This window comes from Tachysurus vachellii, chromosome 8 (genome assembly GCF_030014155.1).
Source record: "Tachysurus vachellii isolate PV-2020 chromosome 8, HZAU_Pvac_v1, whole genome shotgun sequence".
Classification (NCBI taxonomy): Eukaryota; Metazoa; Chordata; class Actinopteri; order Siluriformes; family Bagridae; genus Tachysurus; species Tachysurus vachellii.
In genome coordinates this window covers 1,241,489-1,262,500 of record NC_083467.1, presented here as the reverse complement: position 1 = coordinate 1,262,500, position 21,012 = coordinate 1,241,489, and the positions used below count along the sequence as shown (strand labels likewise).

Sequence of the window (21,012 nt, the reverse complement as noted above, 5' to 3'; positions counted from 1 at the left end):
GGCCTGCCTGCGCTTTCACACTATTAGAAAGGCTGAGAGACGACAGTGTGTGTAACACCGTACACACACTCACCTGTGACCTTGAAGGAGAACGTTGCATGCTGAGTATTTACAGGGAGGGAGGATTGAGATGCCAGGCCGTGTGGCAGTAGGAGCCAGACAGGGATCACGGATCATCAATACTCACTTCAGTCGATTGATACAGTCAATATGTGGACACATTTATTGTTATTTTAGCTGTTAGATTGTAGAATAAATATTACATCCGATTCAGGTAAACACTGTGGGGATTAGTGCCTTTTTTTTAATACGCGTTCCCACTGTACCAAAAGTAATCTGGCTTTTCGGCCATTTCCCAGACAGGCGTGTGTTATTCCATCACCGTTTCACTTCAAGCTCATGAAAGAAATGGAGTTGATTTTAAGTGTGGCATCTGATCCTGTTATTTCCAAATAACTGCCCCATGAGCTGCCAGTGAAGATCAGACATCTGAGACACGACCAGATCGACCATTTGTAAGAAGAAAGAATGCACTGAAGAGCTCGTGGAACGCCAAAAGCGTCGTTGGACGACACGAAACCTTTCCCCTGTTTAGTCACTGAGAATGATTCGTCACTACAGAAACACTAACTTTAGTACAGGAGCATTAATCGAAGTCCTTGCAGTGGCGCCGCTCAGAGCTGCCGTTATAGAATACAAACAACGTCTGATCGATCGAGATGGAGAATTTTACACCGCTGTGGAATAATTACAAATTACTTTTGTGAAGAAAACATCCCCGAAGATGTCTCGGACAGAGGATTCTTAAAACAGCCGACCGATCGGTTTCCAAATAAAACTACGTGACATAAAGACATGATGCAGTTTAAAGGCAAAGGGTTGCCATGTTTGTTATTTTTAATAGTTTATAAAACTAAGTAATTTTACTACAAGCTTTGGCTCATTATATTTCATGCAGCATTATTAGTAGACAGTCTATAAACTAGTCTCACCCTGCCGTTGCTGACCACAGCCGTCTGCCCTGCCTTCAGCTTCAGGACCTCCTGACAGAATCTCTGCTGGCTGTGCAAAAAGCCCAACTCCATAGTGTTGAACTTCTTCTCAAAGGCATCCTGGTCCATGTCCTACAGCACAGCAATACATACACATGTCAGTCTGATCAATAAATGTAGGACACACAGACATTTGTCTAAGCCATACATATATAAAAAAACTACAATAACATTTATTACCAATATGTTGGTTACAACCTGCTTAAAGGTGGGGTCTCCGATTTTTGAGAAATGCTTCAGAAAACGCTTCAGAGTCGGGCCGAATAATCAAAACAAACGTGTAGCCAATGAGCAGAAAGGGGCGTGTCTTGTCAATATGGGCGGAGAGAGTGTTCAGTGCGCATGTGTGACATTAGCAGAAAGCGGTTTTAACATTGACATGGAGGATAAAAACAAAGAAAGAAAGCGAAGAAAGACTTACGATAAGGTAAGAAGTAGGACGTGTTAATATAGGATCAGCTTTCCAGCGCTGGAGAGAACTGAAGGAGCAGGAAGTTGGTCACAGTTATTGACTCGGGAAACTCCAATCTGTGAATATGTGACCAACTTTACTTAAGACGCCGAGGCGCTTTTTTCCTTCTCGATAGGTGAGTAACGTTGGTTTTGTTTTGTTACACAGAACTAATATATGCCTTTGTCCTTTACATGATTATGCTTGTGTGTCATTTTTGCTTGTTTGTTTATCTACAATCGTATTGTTCTTCCCTTCAGCTATGATAGACACATTTCTTTCCATTAGTTGCCTGGGTTACGTACGTATGTGTGGGCGGAGCTATCAATACAGGGGTGGGACCCGTTTGGGTTAGGGGCGTGTTTGTTTTGGTGATTTTATATGTCAACATTGGCTTTCAAAAATCGGAGACCTCACCTTTAATTTATGGAATTTTATGGAATAAGACACAAAACATAATTTTTGGCTCATAGTTTTTGACCCCAAAGCAAAAAACTCTAATCATTTAGGGTTGTACTTACAGTAAGATATGATAATCAACCGAGGTGTAATATTGATTATACTGGCGATTAAACATTGGCTTTTGTGTCAATGTGCTTTGCAGGCACAGATTATTCAGATTTACACAAAACCCCCAAAGGAGAGAGGAGAAAAAAAAATGCTGTTATCAGCATAATCATAAAAATCCTGCAGCACAAGCTCTCAGGACACCAGGCTCATATACTGCTTCTCATCTCATCCTCACAGCTCATTCTACAGCTCAGCTTTAACATTTAAAAAGGTGAAACAGAAGGGAATTTAAGAGAATTTAAGGGCGACATGTCGTCAATGACTAATCCGTTCCAAATTGGCTCGTTATCTGAGGAGACACGTGGATCAATGAAGATCTCATCTCGTACTGTACGGCTAAACCGTGCACCATCAGCAAGGGTATAAACTCTGCACGCATGATGACACATGAAAGATTACACAGTGCAAAGTGCACACACACACAGCAGTGAACACACACACACAGCAGTGAACACACACCCGGAGCAGTGGGCAGACATTTATGCTGCGGCGCCCAGTGAGTAGTTGGGGGGTTCGGTGCCTTGCTCAAGGGCACATCAGTCGTGGTATTGCCAGCCCGAGACTCGACCCCACAACCTTAGGGTTAGGAGTCAAACTCTCGAACCATTAGGCCACAACTGTGAGTCTGTGAGTCGAATGCATAAGCAGTGTCAGATAAAATAAAGTAACTCTGGTAGAAATGGTCACCGTCAGCACTACTAACATTTAAGAGTAGATCTTTAATCTTGGTGCCCTGTGTGAGGAGTTGTACAGTCTCTTCTTTGAGAAGCTTTAGGGTGAACTGTAGGGTGTTCTTGGTGCTCTGTGTGACGAACGAGGCCCAGATGGCTCTGTATAAGCCGCTGTTGTCTTCTGTGGGCCGGACGCTGGGGTTATTAATCACACCAACACGACTACTGGAACTACTGGACTTCTGCAAGCAAACAAATTAAAGGTTAATGACGCAAAGAGAACAGCGATAAAACTTTTCAGACATAAACAAAGGAGTCACAGCATCTACATTGGTCTAATGAGAAATTTGTTGTATATTTAGGGAATTTTATTTTTTATTATTATGGAGTTCATTGCATCTGCAAATTGACTCATTAAAATATAAAAAAAATGAGAATAAAACCTCTGGACGTTTTAATAGAATTTAGAGCACTTTACACCACACACTCAACACCACTGCCACGTTAACCTGACGAAAGACGACGTACGACGTGTGACGTGTATTTGCGACAGCATGTACACGTAGATATTATACGTCTTCTGTACTTTAATGGAGCTTTGACAAATTGCAAACAAAAGCAAAGAGCTCACCGTATGTTTTAATGCATTTAGCAGAATCTGCCTTCCGGAGGCTCGCTCGAGATCCGCAACGATCCAAAAGGTCACTCCGTACACCATGTCCTCTTCTACAGCAAAACAACAGCACGTTAAAACTTGTATCTCACGTGTATCTAATCCGAGACAAATCAACTGATAAAAATTCAAATTAAAATGAAGGCTTATATCAGTAGCAAACACTAAACAGACCATTAAAACGTGACAAACACAGACATGAAGATCAGCTGAAAAGAAGCTTGAAAAATAAACAATTCCATCAAGAAACTAAACCTTCTCTTCTGACTGACCCTTACCATGCTTTGTGAAATACTTCATTCTCTTTGAGACGACAGCCGTCTTGTCCTTGGAGTCCAGAAACGAGAACATCGTCGAATCGTCCCAGTCGTCGGTAACTGCGGGTTTTTAGAGATAAACAAAGTTTTTCGAAGCCGTCTTGTGAGGAACGTAGAAGGTGCCGGTGCTACAGGTGACGTTAACGATTCAGTGTTACCTGGAGATGCGGTGAAGTCCAGATATCTCCTGTCTGAGCTTAGAATAAGAGGGTTAATGCGTGGAACTACATTAGGCTGCTCCATCAGGAAGTCAACCACATCCGTACCTTCAGAGATCTGACCCTGGTAATTGGAACGAACAAAAAAAACAAAAACTTTTAAACTATTAAATCCTATTAAGTCTATGAGTGATTGGAGAATGTTTACGGTCCCATCTGTCAGTATCGGGACGTCAAGTTCAATTTGATTGTTTTCACTATACACTGTGGACATCTGGGATTAAGATCAAAAGATGACCCTAACCCTAACCCCTAATCCTAACCACTAATCCTAACCCTAACCCTAACCCCTAATCCTAACCCCTAATCCTAACCTTAACCCCTAATCCTAACCCCTAATCCTAACCCTAACCCCTAATCCTAACCCTAACCCCTAATCCTAACCCCTAATCCTAACCCCTAATCCTAAATTTACCCTAACCCCTAATCCTAACCCTAACCCCAAGAATCTAAGCTTTCTGTTCCTAATACTTACATCTAGACATGTTAATTAACTTATTATCTGGTACCTGGAACACATGAAGTAATTAACATAGTATTTGTTTGCACATACCCATCATTTGGGTGAAAGTCTTCTTCAAACACCAGATTTAGACACCTTCACTCCAACATACACACAAACATACACATACACAGACCCACACACAAATACACACACACATACACACCCACACACACAGACCCACACACAAATACACACACACCATACACACACACACACACACACACACACATACATACATACACACACACCACACACAGACCCACACACAAATACACACACACACATACACAGACCCACACACAAATACACACACACACACACACAAACCACACACACACACACCACACACATACACACCACACACATACACACACATACCCACACACACCACACACACACACACACACCACACACACACACACACATTTAAAGCAAACATTTGAACTGCTATGATTTTTATCTTTTACCATGTTTCTGTTAAAGTCTTATTTAATATATGCCTAATATCTAATATAGTAAAAGTATATTCTTGGCTTCTACTTGACCCGCTTCATTAAAAGAATCTTAAAGAAGTATTTTATATTGAAATATTACATCTTTGGATGGTACTGATTATAAACAATAAAGAAATTATACATTCAATAGATTATCCTCAAATAAAAAAAAACAACATTTTAATTCTAGCATCAACCAAAGATGATATTTTTGTCTTTTGCGAAATATGCAAATGTATTCGTATTTAATTAAACGAAGCCTTATTTGCATACGTAAATGTCAACTTTTAAACAATTCACATTTAGAAATGACTGATTGTACTTTATATGGCTATACTGTATGTAGAACGTTAAGAAGATTGTGATGCTGAATACCATGAAGACGGCTCTCTGGAAGAAGTTAGTGGCATCCATGATGTGCTGGAGCAGGATGGTCTCCAACTCGTCTGGGTCCATCTCCTCGGTGCTGAGTGGAACCCCGTTAAACAGCCCCACAGGAAGAGCACCCAGCCCACTCTTTCGGTAGAAAACTGCCCCAGCCTAGAAGATCAGACCAGCACAAACCATTACATTAAGTCAATAACCTGGACACTAACTGGGACACCGAGTCTACAACTCCAAATAACTGGAGGTGTAAAAACAACAAGCATCTTATACCTTTCTTTTATCTTCATAGCTCGAGTCCACCCCAAGGATTTTGGCAGCATTAGCTTTTGGAAATTTCTTCTTCAGATATGATGTGACAGCATCAACTGATAAAGAATCTCCAACATCCACTTTGTTGTACATCTGTAAGTGCATCGAGATTTAGATATCTGACAGCTCTATTAACGCCTCTGAGATGATCTGATTAGCTCTTCTGATGATATCGTGGATCAAATGGATATTTCTGTACACATCAGAGTGCACGAAGGTTGTAAACCATCATATAGTCTTCAAGAAAAGTAAAAGCAGAAAAAAAAGAAGACCTACTCACAGACACCATGGATAAGAAAGCCTGGGTGATGTCATACTCCTCTGTTATATAGTTCAACACTCTGATGAAAGCAACACCAGCGTCTGTGTGACCATCAACCTTTTCGTCCGTGTTGACAACAAAGACGAATCCGATCCTGAAAGAAATTTGGAAAAAGAAGAAATAAAGACAGAAATTAGCTAAAGTTAAAGTATATCAAGAAATCAGTGGTAGAGTTTCATAAATGTACTGACTGGTGAGAACAGAGACAGACCTGAGAGGAATCTTGTGCTTGTAAAAGAGCTCGGCTAATCTGATTAGCTCAATGCTGTCTTCCTGAACTGGGTCAAGAAACAGAACCTGGTAAAAATAAATAAATAAATAAATAAGCAGAATATAATATTGATTCATTCATTCATCTTCTACCGCTTATCCGAACTACCTCGGGTCACGGGGAGCCTGTGCCTATCTCAGGCGTCAATGGGCATCAAGGCAGGATACACACTGGACGGAGTGCCAACCCATCACAGGGCACACACACACACACACACTCTCATTCACTCACGCAATCACACACTACGGACAATTTTCCAGAGATGCCAATCAACCTACCATGCATGTCTTTGGACCGGTGGAGGAAACCGGAGTACCCGGAGGAAACCCCCGAGGCACGGGGAGAACATGCAAACTCCACACACACAAGGTGGAGGCGGGAAATATCACCGTGCCCCCGAATATAATATTGATTACTGGAATTGATGCAGAAAAATCAGCCATAGATGAAACTTTATATGAACACCATATCACCAAACAGATGTGGACACCTGACCAGATGTTGTGAAGGCTTCTGTGAAGGCTTTCCTATAGATATTAGCGCATGACTGTGGGGTCTTGTGTTCATTCAGATAGAAGAAACTTCTTTTGGGGTATGATGTTGGGTGAGGAGGTCTGGTGTTCCAGTTCATCCTAAAAGGTGATCACTGGGGTTAAGGTGATAGATTTGGGCAGGACACAGAACTTCTTCTATACTAACTTTACTGACCTCGTTTATGCACGAGGACTTTATCTGTTCTGGAACAAAGACGATGGTGTGCTTTCAACTTTGTGGAAGAACCAGATATGGGCATGATGGTCAGGTGTCCACACCTGGGACTACTTTTTGCCATATATATATATATATACACATCCCAAAAGGTGCTCTACTGGATTCAGATCTGGTTTCTGGGAAAGACACTGATGTTCATCAAACCAGTCTGAGACGACTCTGTCTTTGATTCATGGTTCACGATCTACTTGCTCGCTGCTTCCAGCAAGAAGATAAATCATGGTCATGAACAGATCCACATGATCAGCGACAATGATCATTTTAATAGTTTGTGGTAAGACAAGCCACAGGTGGCAAGGTGTTCCTAATAAAGTGTTCATTGTGTTGAGTGTGTAACGGTAGTGTTGAACCTGCATTAGATTCTAACTAACCAAATTGAAGAAGTTCCTTCGGATTTGTCGAATCACACCGGGAAAAGTGGCTCGGAGCAGCTCCTGAATGCTGGAGGGCCAGTTCCGGTACGTGGAGTCTGTCTCAATATCATTAATCCACTGAAATGTAAAAATAAATGTAAAATGACCCACGAACGGTACATTAAAATATGCTCGTTTTATCACTTAACCTGACTTTTATCAGCCTCACCATTATGGCAGAGTGACGGATGTCCAGAGCGTAGCTGTCCTCCACAGTGGTCACAGGAAGGCGCAGAAATTTGCCCATCGTAGTGCCGGTGATTCCGAGGTTATGAAGCCCCTCCAGAAGCTTCGCCTCTCCTCGGATGATGTCCAGTATGCTGCCGAGTGGAAATAGAGTAAGGTGGACTAGCCATAGGGTTAGGGTTAGGGAAACCCTAAACTAACCTTAACCCTAACCCCAACCCTAACCCTCACTAAACCCTAACCCTAACCCGATATGTACTGTATATCGTCGCTGTCAGGCGGAATCCTCGTATCTCCAAAACCGTTATTTTTCAGGAAATTAAAAAAACGCCGTACCTTATCTGCAGTACACAGGGTTTAGTCCGCGTTGCAGTGGATTGTCTTGCGCTAAATTCCTGTCCTCAGACGAGCACCAGAACTAGCGGGGGTCAAGATTTTTTTTTCTTTGAGCCCAGTGTTTTGAAGACATTTACCTCAGAAGACGTGTTGATTCGTTGCCACTCTTCTTGAGGAGAAATATGACGTGAAGCTCTCCCACGGAGTGAGGAAGAGGTGGACAGTTGAAGTGTCCAATGGAGTTATGAGATTTGCGCTCAAGCTATTTTCAAGACTTTAGATTGGTTAATAACTTGTAAAAATAACAGACCCACGTGGGGACTGACCAATAGCATCGATATGTGAAAAAATATGAAACTGACCAAATTTGGACATACGAGGTTTCCGCCCGACAGAGACGATATTAAGTGCACAAGGTCTGTGTTGATACCTTTTCATGTCTAATCGAACAGATTCAGCCTGGTGCTGAAAAACTGACTAAAATTGGCTAAATTTGTAGTCTGTGAAACAACACAGTGACCAATATGCAGTGACCAATTAATTTTTCTCTCTCTACTATTTTATACTGTTGGCATTTTCTCAACCAGCTTCCTGAAGGAGCTTCACCCAGAAGGCTGTTCTTAGAGGCAGAACACTTGGCTCAAGAGGTTGCATCTCCTGTAGTTCTAAATAAAAATGTTTTAAAGAAAAATGACAATATGATCCTAAGGAACTTTAAAAGATCTAAGGTTTAAAAGGTCCAGGAACTGTCTGAGTTGCTGAGTAAATACAGAAAAAATGAAGATCAAGAGGTGTAAATGTTTTGGCCTAGTCGTGGCCTAATGGTTAGAGAGTCTGACTCCTAACCCTAAGGTTGTGGGTTCGAGTCTCGGGGCGGCAATACCACGACTGAGGTGCCCTTGAGCAAGGCACCGAACCCCCCCAACTGCTCCCCGGGCGCCGCAGCATAAATGGCTGCCCACTGCTCCGGGTGTGTGTTCACTGTGTGTGTGTGTTCACCGCTGTGTGTGTGTGTGCACTTTGGATGTGTTAAATGCAGAGAACAAATTCTGAGTATGGGTCACCGTACTTAGCCGTACGTCACGTCACTTCACTTAATTATTTCCATGTGTTCATAAATACATTTAAGCTGTTATTAACTCATACACTACAATAAGGGTGTAGATGCTGAGGTCGTACCTGAAGGGGTTATGAAGGTCCAGATCAACGTGCATCCCGTTAATATAGAGACTAGCGTCACCAGGGCGAAGTCCCAAAGATTTGCTCAGTCGCTGAGGAACAAAGTAGAAGAACAAATCTATCTGTTATATTGTTATCTACTCGAAAATAAGGTTCCTAGAGACACTCGACAGGAACAAGGATGGACCTTGGATGGATTTTTACAAGCAGTAGTTATTAAACTGCACCTTTTGGTTCTCCTCAATTTCTTTCCTCATTTCCTGGTTTACAGTCACTCTGGTCAGTGATCTGTGGGGACAGTAAAACATGCACAGTCACCATGAGCTCATAAAAACACCCGTTTTTTTAATCTCTAGAAATCTGCCCTCTTTAAGGTGTTCTATCTGCTGAGCTGACTCACTGTAAACAGCCACCACATCAGCACTTCTCCTGTGCAGCACATAAAGCTTTCCCAAGCACCGTCACACAATAAAAATCGACTCTGCGTCACCGAACGAGCCGACGATCAAATCAGAAATCTTACACAGGATCAAAAGCAATTATTTTATTTCACGGCTTTTTTTTATAACCTGGCTTTGCCGGGGAAGTTCTGACTGAGATCTCGCATCAGTTTGAGGGAATCGAACTTCGGCGCTGACAGGATCCGGGTCGCCGCTTGGAAACTCAGGTCTGTTGAGAGAGAAGAAGTAACGAGACACAATTTAGTCCTCCAAGTATCTGTAGAAAATAAATCACCAATCAGATTTAATCACAAACTTAATCACACGGTCACTGAGGAGAAAATAAATTAGAATTAAATATGATGACAGATTGGTGACAGAAGACCGTAAGTGAAGCGTAAGTGCGGGGGCTTTAAACTGTGACGCAGCATGATGTGAATACACTGTTAACACACTGTGACACTGAGCTTGTGCAGGTGACCTGAATTTGGTGCAACATTAAAAGATCTTTCAAGTGAATTATTGGGGCTGTGTGTGGAACAGGGAATAAGTCAGGGTTAGAAATAATGCTCACACACACACGCCTTCACACACACACACATGCCTTCACACACACACATGCCTTCACACACACACGCCTTCACACACACACATGCCTTCACACACACACACACATGCCTTCACACACACACATGCCTTCACATACACACATGCCTTCACACACACACGCCTTCACACACACACATGCCTTCACACACACACATGCCTTCACACACACATGCCTTCACACACACACACGCCTTCACACACACACGCCTTCACACACACACATGCCTTCACACACACACATGCCTTCACACACACACATGCCTTCACACACACACATGCCTTCACATACACACATGCCTTCACACACACACATGCCTTCACACACACACACATGCCTTCACACACACACACACACATGCCTTCACACACACACATGCCTTCACACACACACATGCCTTCACACACACACGCCTTCACACACACACCCTCCTCACACCTCCTCACACACACACCCTCACCCACATGCCTTCACACACACAAACCCTCCTTACACACCCTCACCAACATGCCTTCACACACACAAACCCTCAGACACACACACCCACCTCACTCATCCTCACATACACGCAACCTCACACACACCCTCCTCACACACACACACACACGCCTTCACACACACACAAACCCTCCTCACACACCCTCACCCACATGGCTTCACACACACCCTCAGACACACACACACCCTCACACACACACATGCCTTCACACACATACCCTCACACACACCCACACACACATGCCTTCACACACATACCCTCACACACACCCCCTCCTCACACATCCTCACACACACACACATGCCTTCACACACACAAACCCTCCTCACACACCCTCACCCACATAAACCCTCAGACACACACACCCTCCTCACACACCCTCACACACACACACCCACATGGCTTCACACACACACCCTCAGACACACACCCTCCTCACACATCCTCACATACACACACCCTCACACACATGCCTTCACCCACACAAACCCTAAGACACAGACACACCCTCCTGACACATCCTCACACACCCTCCTCACACACATGCCTTCACACACACCCTCTCAGACACACACATACACACACCCTCACCCACATGCCTTCACCCACACACCCTCAGACACAGACACACACACACCCTCACCCACATACCTTCACACACACAAACCCTCAGACACACACACACACAGACACCCTCACCCACATGCCTTCACACACACACACCCCCACACAAGGATCCTCATCCTTTTTTAAAATTTTGTAGTAAACTGTAATATATTCAAGAGGAATAAATAAATCAGTATTTTGCTTTCATGTTTTTTATAGCTGTGAAAATGAAAAGCAGTTTATTTAAAACTGCTTCGTTTACACAACGGTATGAAAATGATCCGATTAGAAATATTTTGTTTCTAATTAATTCTTATTAAATACATAAAATTCACAGTCGTCCTCGAAGCACAAACCGTACCAAGACGACTTGGTGCAGGCTATTAGCATCTGTTCAGCAGTCAGTACGCAGGAGCAGAACAGATCACTGCACCAAACTCACACATTCGTACGGCTTCTTCATTCATCACTCGGACGTTTCTCAAGGTGTACACAGATCTCCGTCCTCACCCTGCGTGGTGAAGCTGCTTGGATGCACGCAGCGCCCTGGACTCTAGGTTGAAGAATAAACGCAGCGTGTTTACCTTGCAGCTCCCACACTTTGAGAGGCGCCAGGTTGTTCGTGCTCTCCAACAGATGCCTCCTCAGTTCCCCTAATTGTTCCTGCAGTTCTGGATGAGACTCCCTGCAGAGAGAAGATAATGAACTGCGTTTGTATTACATTCAGACACACACACACACACCCTCACCCACATGCCTTCACACACACACACCCTCAGACACACACACACCCTCAGACATACACACGCCCTCAGACACACACACCCCCAGACACACACACCCCCTCAGACACACACACCCCCTCAGACACACACACCCCCTCAGACACACACACCCCCTCAGACACACACACCCTCAGACACACAGGTCGCCACACACACACACCCTCAGACACACACACACCCTCAGACACACACACACCCTCAGACACACACACACCCTCAGACACACACACCCCCTCAGACACACACACCCCCTCAGACACACACACCCCCTCAGACACACACACCCTCAGACACACACACACAGTCTGGATGAGACTCCCTGCAGAGAGAAGATAATGAACTGCGTTTGTATTACATTCAGACACACACACACCCTCACCCACATGCCTTCACACACACACACACACCCCCCCGAGACACACACATACACACCCACATGCCTTCACACACACACACACACACACACACCCTCAGACACACACATACACACCCACATGCCTTCACACACACACACACACACCCTCAGACACACACATACACACCCACATGCCTTCACACACACACCCTCACCCACATGCCTTCACACACACACACACCCACAGACACACACACACCCTCAGACACACACACCCACATGCCTTCACACACACACCCACACACACCCTCACCCACATGCCTTCACACCCTCAGACACACACACCCTCAGACACACACCCCCTCAGACACTCACACCCCCAGACACACACACACCCTCAGACACACACCCCCTCAGACACACACACCCCCTCAGACACACACACCCCCTCAGACACACACACACACCCTCAGACACACACACACCCTCATACACACACACCCCCTCAGACACACACACACCCTCAGACACACACACACCCTCATACACACACACACCCAAAGACACACACACCCCCTCAGACACACACACACCCTCAGACACACACACCCCCTCAGACACACACACCCCCTCAGACACACACACCCCCTCAGACACACACACACCCTCAGACACACACACACCCTCATACACACACACACCCTCATACACACACACCCCCTCAGACACACACACCCCCTCATACACACACACCCCCTCAGACACACACCCCCTCAGACACACACACCCCCTCAGACACACACACCCAAAGACACACACACCCCCTCAGACACACACACCCCCTCAGACACACACACACCCTCAGACACACACACCCCCTCAGACACACACACACACCCTCAGACACACACCCCCTCAGACACACACCCTCAGACACACACACACACCCTCAGACACACACACACCCCCTCAGACACACACACCCCCTCAGACACACACACACAGTCTGGATGAGACTCCCTGCAGAGAGGAGATAATGAACTGTGTTTGTATTACTTTCGGGGATTTAAACATATAACTGATGACATTCTGACTCTAAAACACCACAGTATTTAATTAAAAGGGAAATTACTTAAGAGAAAAAGAAACATTAGACGTATACTTATATATATTTTCACCTTAACGTTCCAAATAAAAAGCCCTGGACGTCATCTGTGACATCTTCTTCAAAAGTGGTGGTTGATTTTAAATCTTAAAAACAACAACAACAACAAAATTTTACCCTCTTAATAATCTCCAGAAAGTAGTGAAGATAATCAATAAAATCTCATTTTATAAACTTAGTATCAGGATGTATTGTGTACCTTTAACTTGTGTGTCATCTACAGCTTTGTACTCGGTGCTTTTAATGGCCAGCTCTACACCGTATCCAGACAGGAGCATGTGCTGCCTTTTAGGCTCCTGTTGAAACACAAAAGAACTCGAAACGAACCGCACGCAAGCAACAAATCGTTTCTTTGACTGTTTTTTGAATAAATTGTTTAACTAATGAGAAAAACTCACAGCAACGAAATGCCGCAGGACGTAGATCAGCTTCCCCTCTCCTGCCTTCTCGGAGAGAACCTTATGGAAGGTGTTGAACTTTTTGGTGCCGATTTCAGCATAAAGTATGGCGACTGGAAGCTCCGACCCATTGACCCCTGGATACTTATGATCGTTTTTATACAAGTATGGCTTTGGCCTGTAGATACAAAAATGTGAAACTAAATCAACAGACACGCTGCTGTGCAGGACTTAACTGGTCAACGTATCCTGGTAGAGTCCATGGACTTGATCCTGCGGGCTCCCTGTGAGCTTTTCACACATTCTGCTGTCTGTGTTTAAAAAATGGTCTGTTGTGGTTTGTTCACACTTTCTCGATGGATACGCACACAGTCACTGAAGCCCTGCTATGAGCTCATGTTCGCAACCTGGAGGTTTGGGTTGAAGGTTATAACTGTGAGATTCTGCTGAGGTGGGCTTTAGTGAGTGTGTGTTTTGGGGAGTGGTTGTCTGAGTAAGGGTAAGTGTATCAGTAAGTGAGTGTGTGCGTGAGTGTGTGGGTGTGTGTGTGTGTAGGAGATCTGAGTGTGTGTATGAGTGAGTGAGTGTGTGATTAAGTGAGTGAGTGTATGTGTGAGTGAGTGAGTGTGTGTGTGTGTGAGTGAGTGGGGAGGAGGTCTGAGTGTGTGTATGAGTGAGTGAGTGTGTGTGAGTGAGTGGGGAGGAGGTCTGAGTGTGTGTATGAGTGAGTGAGTGTGTGTAAGTGTGTGGGGAGGAGGTCTGAGTGCGTGTATGAGTGAGTGAGTGAGTGAGTGTATGTGTGTGTGTTTGTGAGTGTGTGTGTGAGTGTGAGTGAGTGGGGAGGAGGTCTGATTGTGTGTATGAGTGAGTGAGTGTGTGATTGAGTGAGTGAGTGTATGTGTGAGTGAGTGAGTGTGTGTGAGTGAGTGGGGAGGAGGTCTGAGTGTGTGTATGAGTGAGTGAGTGAGTGAGTGTGTGTGTGTGTGTGTGTGTGTGTGTGTGTGTGTGTGTGTGTGTGTGTGTGAGTGAGTGAGTGAGTGAGTGAGTGAGTGAGTGTGAGGGTGTGTGTGTGTGTGTGTTGGGGGGGTCATCTGAGTGTGTGTATGAGTGAGTGAGTGAGTGAGTGTGTGTGTGAGTGAGTGAGGTGTGTGTGTGTGTGTGTGTTGGGGGGGTCATCTGAGTGTGTGTATGAGTGAGTGAGTGAGTGAGTGTGTGTATGAGCGAGTGAGTGAGTGAGTGTGTGTGTGTGTGTGTGTGTGTGTGTGTGTGTGTGTGTGTGTGTGTGTGTGTGTGTGTGTGTGTGAGTGAATGAGTGAGTGAGTGAGTGTGAGGGTGTGTGTGTGTGTGTGTGTTGGGGGGGTCATCTGAGTGTGTGTATGAGTGAGTGAGTGAGTGAGTGTGTGTATGAGCGAGTGAGTGAGTGAGTGTGTGTGTGTGTGTGTGTGTGTGTGTGTGTGTGTGTGTGTGTGTGTGTGTGTGTGTGTGTGTGTGTGTGTGTGAGTGAATGAGTGAGTGAGTGAGTGTGAGGGGGTGTGTGTGTGTGTGTGTTGGGGGGGTCATCTGAGTGTGTGTATGAGTGAGTGAGTGAGTGAGTGTGTGTGTGTGAGTGAGTGAGGTGTGTGTGTGTGTGTGTGTGTTGGGGGGTCATCTGAGTGTGTATGATTGAGGCATTTAAATGCTTAGAACCTAACAAAACAAAACACCATCCTCAGTCTCACAATTCTGGGTTTGTGATTTTGGACATTTAATCTAGCATTAATGAAGCCATGGATTAGAAACTGCTGAATGTCAGCTGTAGAAACATCAGGAAAGCAGAAACATTAGACTTTGTACAAATGGACCTTCTAATGTAAGAGTGAATGTGAATGCACTGAATGTTACAGCACATTCACAACACACACTCCATAATATCCCTCTCTAAGTGTTGTGGTGTGTTACCTGTCTGTAGCCCCCTTCAGGAGCTTCTTCATGTCCTTGGTGCTGCAGGCATGTAGGCCGTGAACAGAGACAAAGGCAGTGCAGGATTCTGGTGGTGGCTCATCACTGGCAATCTGCACAAAAGGCCAAGGAAATGTTTGCTTTTAAATAAAATAAATAAATAAATTTGTACAATTTAAACCAAACAAAAGATTATTTTTAAAGTTGTTTAAAATACGTTCTGTAGGCTGCTGATATTCAGGTCACCGTTCTGAATAAAACACTGAGGGATTAGGCACATTTGGCATTTAGCAGTATGAGATGAATTAGTACTTGATCATAGATTTTATTCACTTAATGAGGTTGTGCGGTGTGTGTGTGTGTGTGTGTGTGTGTGTGTCACCTGTTGGAATGCATGTACAGCAGGTGAGTAGGCTCTGAGCGACAGTGCGAACTTCAGCAGGCTGACCTGGAGGTCACTCAGGAACTGACCGGCTTTTTTAACGATCAGGTTATAGTACGATCGAACAGATTCTGGATAAGGGAAGTGACGGTGAACAAACATTCCACACAACAATAATCTAAAGTCATGGATGGATGAGATTTTAGTCTTTACCTCCATGTTTATACACCGTTAACTCCTTCACAGTATCAACAAACTGCCAAAACTTGTCATCTCCACCTTCACTGATAAACTCACTACGGATTTGAGAAAATAGATATAATGAATAAATAACAATCATGATCAATAAAGTACAGAGATTTCATTTAAGCCTGGGAATGAACTTGAGTCAGTGGTGTATGAGAGCGGACGCTATCTTTCTATCACTAGCAGCTTTACCTGGTCTCCAGTAAAAGTGGCGTCATGGGCCACTTGGCCTTCAGACTGGCCGTGACTCCCTTCGACGCAGAGCGAACATGCTGTAAATGCATCAGGACAAACAGCAAGCTGAAGATCCTCATCATCTGATGCTAGAGTTCAAAGAAACACAATTTGAATGTATGACAATTGCAACATTAAAGTATTAGAGAACATTAAACTATATATATATATATATATATAATAATAAGATAAAATGTGGGGGGGCACGGTGGCTTAGTGGTTAGCACGTTCGCCTCACACCTCCAGGGTTGGGGGTTCGATTCCCGCCTCCACCTTGTGTGTGTGGAGTTTGCATGTTCTCCCCGTGCCTCGGGGGTTTCCTCTGGGTACTCCGGTTTCCTCCCCCGGTCCAAAGACATGCATGGTAGGTTGATTGGCATCTCTGGAAAATTGTCCGTAGTGTGTGATTGCGTGAGTGAATGAGAGTGTGTGTGTGTGCCCTGCGATGGGTTGGCACTCCGTCCAGGGTGTATCCTAGCTTGATGCCCGATGACGCCTGAGATAGGCACAGGCTCCCCGTGACCCGAGGTAGTTCGGATAAGCGGTAGAAGATGAATGAATGAATGAATGAATGAATTAAGATAAAATGTTCTGACTCAAAATAGTCTAAACTTAATTCATTTCCAGCTATCTGAATTAGACTGGATTAATTCCATGAGTTGGTGAGTTGTGATGTGGTAAAGTCGACTAACGTGTCGTGGGAACGCAAAGCTGGTTTAATAACCTCAACCGAATACATCACGATCATCATGATAAATCTAAAACATATTTCCTGATTGCACTTTTTAACCCTACAGATATAGAAGGGAAATGATGTGGGATCATCGAGAGGAGGACGGTTTCCCTTTTAGAGTCTCATTCATTAAAGATACCTTTAAAAAAACATTCCTTTATAGAAAGGATAAACGTGTATATTTCCAGTAATTAAAAACACTATACAAATTTTATACAAATGAATTACATTTGTTCTTACAGTCCTGTAAAGTCAGGATTATATTAACAACTGAGATCTTATAGCGATCATCGGTTTAGTTGCCTGGTGATTATTATTGTGCAAATGTCAATAATAAACATGAGTGATTATGATCATGAAATGTATGAGGTTATTGGTATTTATTTCACACTTTACTTTGTGTCTCATTGTAATAAAAGCTTTAAATCCTCTGCATTAAACACAACACAGGACATTTAACTGAGCTGCTGTGATTTTATTTTCAGTTCACAGACAAAAAGTCTGTTAGTGAAAAAATAAATGCTGATTTCATTACTTATGGAGGAGGAATAAAGGTGGGAAAGAAAATAAATGCTGATTTCATTACTTATGGAGGAGGAAAAAAGGTGGGAAAGAAAATAAATGCTGATTTCATTACTTATGGAGGAGGAATAAAGGTGGGAAAGAAAATAAATGCTGATTTCATTACTTATGGAGGAGGAAAAAAGGTGGGAAAGAAAATAAATGCTGATTTCATTACTTATGGAGGAGGAATAAAGGTGGGAAAGAAAATAAATGCTGATTTCATTACTTATGGAGGAGGAAAAAAGGTGGGAAAGAAAATAAATGCTGATTTCATTACTTATGGAGGAGGAATAAAGGTGGGAAAGAAAATAAATGCTGATTTCATTACTTATGGACGAGGAAAAAGGTGGGGTAAGAAAATAAAGGTGTGTATCCATTACTTATGGAGAAGGAAAAAAGGTGGGAAAGAAAATAAATGCTGATTTCATTACTTATGGAGGAGGAATAAAGGTGGGAAAGAAAATAAATGCTGATTTCATTACTTATGGAGGAGGAAAAAAGGTGGGAAAGAAAATAAATGCTGATTTCATTACTTATGGAGGAGGAAAAAAGGTGGGAAAGAAAATAAATGCTGATTTCATTACTTATGGAGGAGGAATAAAGGTGGGAAAGAAAATAAATGCTGATTTCATTACTTATGGAGGAGGAAAAAAGGTGGGAAAGAAAATAAATGCTGATTTCATTACTTATGGAGGAGGAAAAAAGGTGGGAAAGAAAATAAAGGTGTGTATCCATTACTTATGGAGGAGGAAAAAAGGTGGGAAAGAAAATAAATGCTGATTTCATTACTTATGGAGGAGGAATAAAGGTGGGAAAGAAAATAAATGCTGATTTCATTACTTATGGAGGAGGAAAAAAGGTGGGAAAGAAAATAAATGCTGATTTCATTACTTATGGAGGAGGAAAAAAGGTGGGAAAGAAAATAAATGCTGATTTCATTACTTATGGAGGAGGAAAAAAGGTGGGAAAGAAAATAAATGCTGATTTCATTACTTATGGAGGAGGAAAAAAGGTGGGAAAGAAAATAAATGCTGATTTCATTACTTATGGAGGAGGAAAAAAGGTGGGAAAGAAAATAAATGCTGATTTCATTACTTATGGAGGAGGAATAAAGGTGGGAAAGAAAATAAATGCTGATATCATTACTTATGGAGGAGGAAAAAAGGTGGGAAAGAAAATAAATGCTGATTTCATTACTTATGGAGGAGGAAAAAAGGTGGGAAAGAAAATAAATGCTGATTTCATTACTTATGGAGGAGGAAAAAAGGTGGGAAAGAAAATAAATGCTGATTTCATTACTTATGGAGGAGGAAAAAAGGTGGGAAAGAAAATAAATGCTGATTTCATTACTTATGGACGAGGAAAAAGGTGGGGAAAGAAAATGAAGGTTGTGCATTCATTACTTATGGAGGAGCAAAACGGGTGAGAAAGAAAATAAAGGTTGTGCATTCATTACTTATGGAGGATGAAAACGGGTGGGAAAGAAAATAAATGCTGATTTCATTGATGCTGTGATTTATGAAGCAGGATGCAAATGTTAGACGTGTTATTTACACGTGAGTCGAGCTTCAGTCTCAGTTATAACCTCATATCATGCAACAGAAAGCGGAACAGTGCTGATTATTGTTCCTTTGTGTGATAAAGATATTGATTATAAATCTTACCCTGGTTTCACAGGAGGCCGCCATTCAGGGGTCCTGAGACTTTAGTACTGTTTTAACTCTCCTGATAAAAAAAATATATTTGTGCGATTAAAAAAAACACAAATAGAGGAATTTTCGAGCTTTTTATTTTTTAACTCAACTGTCGTTATTTGGAAATATATTTTACCTGATAATCTCCGTGTAAAAAATGATTATAGTAAGACTCAACGCTCAGGCACCTTTAAGGGCGACAAACGGTTTAATCCGTGATGCTGCAGGCTGAGTTCCAAATAACTCGACAAGGGAACATAAAGTGCACTAGATAGTGTGCATGAGCCCTGATTGGATAGAGTGACAAGTACACTTATAAAGGGGAGATACAGCCATTTGGAATTAAACCACACAGTCCGAGCAAGTGTTTTATTTTAACAGAATTTAACAGAATTTTGTGACTTTTTTATTTATAGTCAATTCAGACAACATTGACTATAGCAATATTTAATTTCCAACTGTAGTATAAACATTTTGCTACCTGCTGATATTGTTATACACAGTTATACATTACAGTAATAACATTAAAAGCACTGAATTAAATAACACTGATGATCTCATTACAGTGGCACATGTCAAGGGGTAGAATGTATGTATCAATCAGCAAGTGAACAGATACTAGTTAGTAGTAGGTTAGTGACGGTAGTTAGTAGTGTTACTAGTATGCAGTGGTTAGTACCTAATACAAGTGGTCTAAAGGAGGTATAACCAGTGAACCCATGGCTCACTGATGGACGTAAGACGTAACACATGCTAGAGCTTCTGGTCCAATGCAGTATGCATTATTCAAATGCTCTACCTTGGTAAGAGATGGCACCACGATGTGCTCTAAGATGAAGGTAAGTTTGATGCTCTGGGTGATGTTCTGCTTGGAAACCTTGGGTCCAGGACCTCATGCAGATGTAACGTAGACGTCTTTCATTCTCACATCATGGAAGAGATGCATACGTTACATCTGCATGAGATCCTGGACCTCAAGGTTTCCACCCAGAGCATCAAACTTGCCTTCATCTTAGAGCACATCCTGGTGCCATCTCTTACCAAGGTAGATCATCTAACACAACATCCTGAGGAACAACCAATCTTAAAAAATGGTCATTTATTTTTAATGACATGTTTGTAAGTTCACAAGGTGAATTTATTAGCATTAGATAGCTTTGATGAGTTGATTTTTAATTAGTACCGCATTTAAACCTGTCACAGAAGGAATGGGACTTTAATGTAAATCACTGTAATTATCT

At 42.9% G+C, this 21,012-nt stretch overlaps 1 protein-coding gene across 4 annotated transcripts in view; it reads right to left on the bottom strand.

The window, feature by feature from the left end:
* uggt2 (UDP-glucose glycoprotein glucosyltransferase 2) overlaps positions 1 to 19,805 on the bottom strand; it is a 38,141-nt gene extending 18,336 nt beyond the window's left edge. For all 4 annotated transcript variants that reach the window (XM_060875677.1, XM_060875679.1, XM_060875678.1 and 1 more), the window contains exons 1-23: positions 19,742 to 19,805; positions 16,739 to 16,869; positions 16,514 to 16,596; positions 16,301 to 16,431; positions 15,919 to 16,031; positions 13,981 to 14,158; positions 13,782 to 13,878; positions 13,596 to 13,668; positions 11,862 to 11,962; positions 9,695 to 9,794; positions 9,353 to 9,413; positions 9,126 to 9,217; positions 7,594 to 7,744; positions 7,383 to 7,502; positions 6,181 to 6,266; positions 5,928 to 6,063; positions 5,609 to 5,740; positions 5,327 to 5,491; positions 3,893 to 4,016; positions 3,696 to 3,794; positions 3,376 to 3,470; positions 2,777 to 2,986; positions 993 to 1,124 (exon numbers count right to left, since the gene is read on the bottom strand). In XM_060875677.1, coding sequence (XP_060731660.1) covers positions 993 to 1,124; positions 2,777 to 2,986; positions 3,376 to 3,470; positions 3,696 to 3,794; positions 3,893 to 4,016; positions 5,327 to 5,491; positions 5,609 to 5,740; positions 5,928 to 6,063; positions 6,181 to 6,266; positions 7,383 to 7,502; positions 7,594 to 7,744; positions 9,126 to 9,217; positions 9,353 to 9,413; positions 9,695 to 9,794; positions 11,862 to 11,962; positions 13,596 to 13,668; positions 13,782 to 13,878; positions 13,981 to 14,158; positions 15,919 to 16,031; positions 16,301 to 16,431; positions 16,514 to 16,596; positions 16,739 to 16,869; positions 19,742 to 19,765 — 2,634 coding nt within the window. In that variant the 5' untranslated portion in view covers positions 19,766 to 19,805. The remainder of the gene's footprint in view (positions 1 to 992; positions 1,125 to 2,776; positions 2,987 to 3,375; positions 3,471 to 3,695; positions 3,795 to 3,892; positions 4,017 to 5,326; positions 5,492 to 5,608; positions 5,741 to 5,927; positions 6,064 to 6,180; positions 6,267 to 7,382; positions 7,503 to 7,593; positions 7,745 to 9,125; positions 9,218 to 9,352; positions 9,414 to 9,694; positions 9,795 to 11,861; positions 11,963 to 13,595; positions 13,669 to 13,781; positions 13,879 to 13,980; positions 14,159 to 15,918; positions 16,032 to 16,300; positions 16,432 to 16,513; positions 16,597 to 16,738; positions 16,870 to 19,741) is intronic.
* Between the last annotated feature and the right edge of the window lie 1,207 nt (positions 19,806 to 21,012).